Genomic DNA, 6,000 nt, shown 5'->3' on the forward strand with positions numbered 1-6,000 from the left:
TTCTTTTAAGATTTTTGTAAGATTGCCTTTTGAGATAAGTAATAAAATGATTGATCCTTTGTAACTGTATAATGTAGCCTGCCAATTGAATAACTGACTAAGAAAAATACCTTGCTTGCTTATACTATGTTAATCTATAAGTTGCTTAGACATAGATGTATGTGGGTCTTTGGAAATATTTTTTTCACATGTAACACATAAAATATTTAACCATGTAAGAGAAATGGGGAGTATGCTGGTTTTCACTTGTATTCATTGTTAATCATTCACTTGAGAAATAGAATGTAACCACATTGTAATTTTTATATTGCTTGAAATATTTTGCTGAGATATAAGCTGTAAGGGAAAAAATAAAGAGATATAAAAGGAAACCATCAAGAAAGATGTAAAAGGAAACATCAGGAAAGATGTAAGGGAACAAAGATGAGAGACCCTGGTATGTTGAAGATGTGTGTGTGTGTGTGTGTGTGTGTGTGTGTGTGTGTGTGTGTGTGTGTCTTTGTGGGTTTCCCCTTTTGGGCCAGCCCCAGAAAAAAATAGTTTTACTCCTTCAGAGAAAAAGTCTGTCATGTGATCAGATTCCACGCCCCACTCCCAGTCTCTGATGTACTGAAAGCTGCCATTCCAACTGTACCATGTGCTTCCCAGGTTTATTCTGGGAACCCAGAGGGCAATTTCTCAGGCTCCTGAATGACCTGGCAGATGGGTGAGCTTCCTGGCTGCTGCTCTCAAGTCTGCCAATAAAACCTAGTAAAAAAGCCTTCTTACCTCTGTTGGTGTGGTGTTGGGGTCCTGTATAATTGAATAAAGAATCATGTGGTTGGGGCCTAATATGCAAAAAGTAGAAAATTAAAGCCTAATTTTAATTTAGAATTAAATTAAAGAATTAAATTAAGAATGCAGAAAGTACTTTGAAATGTCATAGATAATATCTGTGCCCTCACACATGACATTTGATTTTCACTTGTTTCACTTCTTGATCATTTCCCTTCTGATAGAAGTTTGAGACTTCTGGATCCTGGTCAACTTTAGTATTCCAGTGTCATTATTTTAACGATTTAATTTAACACAATGTAGAGATCATGCACAAGATCTCACACACAAAATCTTTGATAAAGTGTTTTTATTTCTCTCATCATTATGAATAAGAGAAATTCATTTTGCCATAAAGGAACATTTGATGTTCAGGACAATACAATCCTGCCTTCCCCAAACAGACTGGGTGAGCAGGAGTGAGGGTCACTAATGAAATGACAAGCATGCTTTGGTTTGTTTGCAGGTGTGTCCATGCTGACTTCAAGTCTCCTCAGCTTGCTACTGCCCTCCCTTGGCTTCCTTGTCTACTTGGAATTCTGAATGTTGTGACATCTGCTGTTCCTAGCCCAGCTCAGAGGACGCCCTTCATCCTGGGATGACTGTAATTCCTTCTAATCCCTGTGGCTCCATCCTAAACCAAATAAATTAGACTCTAACAAGCTATTCAACTGATTTCCAACACATTATGACTGAGGCATTCAGGAACCCTTTCCTCCAAAAGAATAACTTTTCAATGGAAACAAAATGATTTTTAACTCGTTCCAATATGCCTTATAAACCATTTAACCTGATTCTGTGAAAGTTGCATGATTTAATTCAATGGACAAGTTACAGTGTTCAATTCAATATCATAGGCTGTAGAATGAAAGTAAAATCACCATACATGGGTGCTTTACATTTAATGACAAGTTGTGAAACTTAATAGAGGTTGAAATGTTGATTGTATGTGGTACTTGTAAGAGTAATGCAGTCTCTTATATTAGCCTATCTGTTTGGGGTACTGTGTATTTTTGAAAGACCCCTGTCATTCATCATATTTTGAGTTTTCCATAAAATTAAAGCAAAAGCAGGACAAAAAGGTTTTGACATAAACACCATTACCAAATCACTTTAGTGAATGGGTTGAAAGTTTTTGACTACGAAAACCAGATTATAGAACTTACAGTCAGTATTCTTATTTTTGAAGTAATTTTCTACATATTTGCTTTTCAGAATCGGTAATTCCCTTCAATTCGTTTTCTAACGTTGTAGTTCACACGCCACGCAAAGATTTTTTTACTTTTGTATTCTAAGCTGAAGTTGTTTTGTGCTTTTCCTCTCACCGACGTCAAGCCACAGAGCTTGCAGCTAATCTGGAGCGCTGGCTACTGCTGCGTTTATTCCTATGTGGAATGACAGGTTCGGGGGGAGTAGTGTGCTTCCGTTTTTGCTACAATGTGACCGTCTGTATACAGTTAGTAGTATGTGACAGTGCAGCATCAGAAGCTCTGAATGTCCTCATTGCTCGGATTTGTGCTTCATGCCTAAGTATAGCTCTCTATAGAAGGCATAGAATCAAGACATCATATGCTGGTGGAAAAAGCTACCGAATTCCATTTAAAGAAATTAAAAGCTCATTTCCCGTTTCAATGCAATACTAAAAACTGGCTAAAAATACCAAATCAGAATGTTGCTAGTGGTCCTATAAAGAATATGCAAAGTTGGGAGGCAGGAGAGGTAGACGGTGTCCTATCCGGGGATGTCTCCCAAGTGTTCATGTGCAGGAATTTGTGAGGTGTGGAAGGGAAACCTGTGTTTCCTCGTTATCCATGGTATGCACGGAGATGTGTCTGAGTGTGGGTGTGAAAGAACTCGGGTAATAAAGAATTAGCTGACTCCTGAAATAGTGCAATGTTTGGTTCCTTGAGAGGTCGAATCCTATTTTATTAGCACAATCTTGCTGGCTAATTAGAGACAGAGTTTATCTTTTTAGAAAGGATACCCTATAGGTCCATAAAGAATATTTACAGGAAGCAAAAAAATAGATCTATCAATATGCTACCCCTATCTTTAATTTGTATAATTTTTGTACTATATGTGTAAATGTTTAAAGTCCTCATTATGAAGATATCAATAAATATTTCGTTGATTTACACTGAACACTTTGTTATACAAATGAAGCTTTTTAAAATCAGTAAGACAAATGCCTTCCCAGCAGAAGTATGTCAACAAATCACCGACAGATTTCGTAAACTCTTCAAAGGTTCGAAAAAGAAGAAAATGACTTTATACTTCAGGGAGATGAACACTCTGTTAGCTTTCTGTACAAATGTTGTGCTTTCCTTGTTTCATTTGGGGTTTTCCTCTTGTGAAGTGACCCATGTTGGGCATTTTATATCATCAGTAACGACTACATCTTTTGCCAAATGCATGCCTGCCTTTTATTTTCTAATACATGGTAATAAAGACCAAAACTGGCTAGATTTTGCATGAAATGATTCTGAAAGATGAGAAAACAGACTTGAAGGTTGTTTAGTCTTCAGTATGTGGCAGATAGACTCAACTCTCTCATGCACTAACGACTTCTGCTTTTCATTTTCTCCTATAATTGTACAGAAGTGACTGGGACCATCGGTTTTAAACACTTGTCAAGCTAACCAATGTATCCTATGCTTTAAAACGCAAGATTCTTAATTAAACTTTATATAGCTGTAGACACATCTGTGGTTTCTTTGTATTTCAGGAAAGGGAATAGTAGTTTTATTTGATACTGATAAATAACAAATTGATTTTTTTAGTTATTTTTTATCATTTTTTCAATGGAGTAGTATAGGACTGTGGTTTGTCCTTTTTATGAATGAATACAAATTATAAAGAAATAAATGTCTTACTGTTGCCCAAAAAGTAACTGTCCTTTTAATTTACCTGAAGTTTGTATTTGTTTTTCTTTTTTTGTTTTGTTTTGTTTTTGAAAGTTTTCATTATGAGCTTGGTGTCATGGAGCAATTACTCCTGGGTAAGGAAAAGTTCAGAGTTGAAATAGTTCACTGGTACAAACACCCCATGGGCTAGAGATATGGCACAGAGGTTAAGAATGCTTCCTGCATTGTTATCAGACATCTCACTATTAACTGCAACTCCAGATCTAGGGATCTGATGTTTTCTCTCAATTCCATGGGCACCTGCATGCATGTGATGAACATTAACTTACCCAGGAACGTATACAGAAGAATAACAATAACGATGTTTTTTGAAAACAATACAAAATTATACCCAGAAATAGTCAGTCGTACACTAGAAACACTGAGGTTGCTCGGTCATCAGCTGAACACTAGGAAAGGGTTCTAGACACCCAGGAAAACACTCTGTTTAGTCTTGAGTGTGCTGAACTTCGTGGAGGAATTTGCATAAATCCACAAATATAAAGGCAAAGAGCCTGAAACGGATAAAATCTTTTCAGAGTCCAGAGCAAAACTGAGCCCACGATTCTGCCCCTTGAGCTTTCTTTGCCTTTTTGTTGAGTTCTTTTAAGCGATTTCTTCCTCCAACATTCTGATCACCTTTCCTGGTTCATGAAGCTTACTTCACTCTGTGTTTTTATTTTCTTTTGTAAGCCTTGGCTCTCTTTCTCTACCCTACATGTTAGGTTGCTTCCAGTTTAATATTTTGCTTTGGGCATGTGACTTTCAGCTGATTGCTGAAGGTATTGCTGCAGGCTTTGGATCATCAAAGCTTTCAGTGAGTTTGGTTTCCACAGAAGAGGCTGTCAACCTGGCTGCCTCTCAGGAATTTGAAAAGATATGATGCATCCTGCTGTCCACGATGCGAACTTACCAAGTTAGAGTCTTGGAGTGAACAGGAGGCTACGGTTTTGGAGTGGGATTTGGGAATGTTGAGGGAGTGCGGTTAGAAATCAGATTTCATGATTATTAAAGATTGATTGGTTGACTGAGAATTTAACTAAATCAAGGCACAGTTTCACATTATGCACACATAATTTAAATACATCTTAAGAAAAATCTCATTTCTATCACATTCCTGAAAATGCTGTTTTATTTATAAGCATTCTTTTATTATAAAAAAGGTAGCTTTTCATATAGCAAAACATCTTCTAGTTTGTTTGTTTTAAGAATCCAGGCAGTAGAGAGAACACCCCTCTGATTTCTTTTCTAAAAGAATATAGGGGTTTTTTTGTATTTTCCTTTATCTTTTTTATTTTCCCCATATGTCTCTTGAAATTAATTAATTTTAATACCTAGTATTTCACGACTATAATTTTCTGGAGCGTGGTCATTTAAGGAGTTGGTGAAACAAGCTTTCACCCCAGCCTCAGCGTTTTTTTTTTTTCCAAATAGAAACAAGATAGTTTTTAATGAGTTAAATTCAAAAATTAGCTTATGGCAAGCCAAGATTAGATTTCTACATTGTTTATCATATTTTAAAATATGGATTTTCTATGTTATTTTCTGGAAGTAAATTGGTGCTCTGGGTAATATATGCCAGGTTCTACAGTACTCTTCTCACCAGTTGAAACTGTGAGTGAACAGCATAGCTCTCCGTCTGGCTGTGTTCTCCTTTGGCTCACTGGCTCTCATGGAGAGCAGCACCTTGAAGACAATGCCCAAAGGCTTCATATTTTCTCCCTACATTTCTTTGTACTATAGTTTATTCTATCACAATTCTGGTAGCAGAGTTAACTGTTTGCCCTGGGATGACTGTGAGGGCACACCTGGTCCTTTCTCCTTACCAACCGCATTACACAAAGTGAAAGAGACTGGCTTGGTCCGTTTACATGACATTCTAGATAAAACAGAACTCTTAGGTACAGAAAGCAGGTCAGTTGTCAGGATTTAGGTTAAAGGAGAGGGCCTGATAGAACAAGAGCTACATGCAGAACAACAGAACTGGAATCTTCTCATTTGAAAAACTCACAAAACAGTCTGCAAAAGGGTAAGTTTTACTCTGTACACTTTGAAACTTCTAAGCATGGGGACTGGGGAGGTAACTCAGCCATTACATGTAGGTACCGATCTTAGCAAAGGTCTAAACTTCAGTTCTCAGTACTCAAGTGGTAACTACAGCTTCTGGGGCTCAGATGCTCTCTGCTGGACACCTTGGTATTGTGTACACACACACACACACACACACACACACACACACACACAAAATTTTTAAAATGCAGTTATAGGAAGATCAGGTCACCTG

The 6,000-nt window shown here is 37.2% G+C and overlaps 1 protein-coding gene across 3 annotated transcripts in view; it reads left to right on the top strand.

Moving 5' to 3' along the window:
* The window catches only part of Cntn1 (contactin 1), a 304,667-nt gene extending 300,968 nt beyond the window's left edge, over positions 1–3,699 (top strand). For all 3 annotated transcript variants that reach the window (XM_048444803.3, XM_085678791.2, XM_048444802.3), the window contains one exon: positions 1,280–3,699. In XM_048444803.3, coding sequence (XP_048300760.1) covers positions 1,280–1,356 — 77 coding nt within the window. In that variant the 3' untranslated portion in view covers positions 1,357–3,699. The remainder of the gene's footprint in view (positions 1–1,279) is intronic.
* Positions 3,700–6,000: the final 2,301 nt, after the last annotated feature.

The sequence above is a fragment of the Myodes glareolus genome, chromosome 19 (assembly GCF_982192425.1).
Source record: "Myodes glareolus chromosome 19, mMyoGla1.1, whole genome shotgun sequence".
Classification (NCBI taxonomy): Eukaryota; Metazoa; Chordata; class Mammalia; order Rodentia; family Cricetidae; genus Myodes; species Myodes glareolus.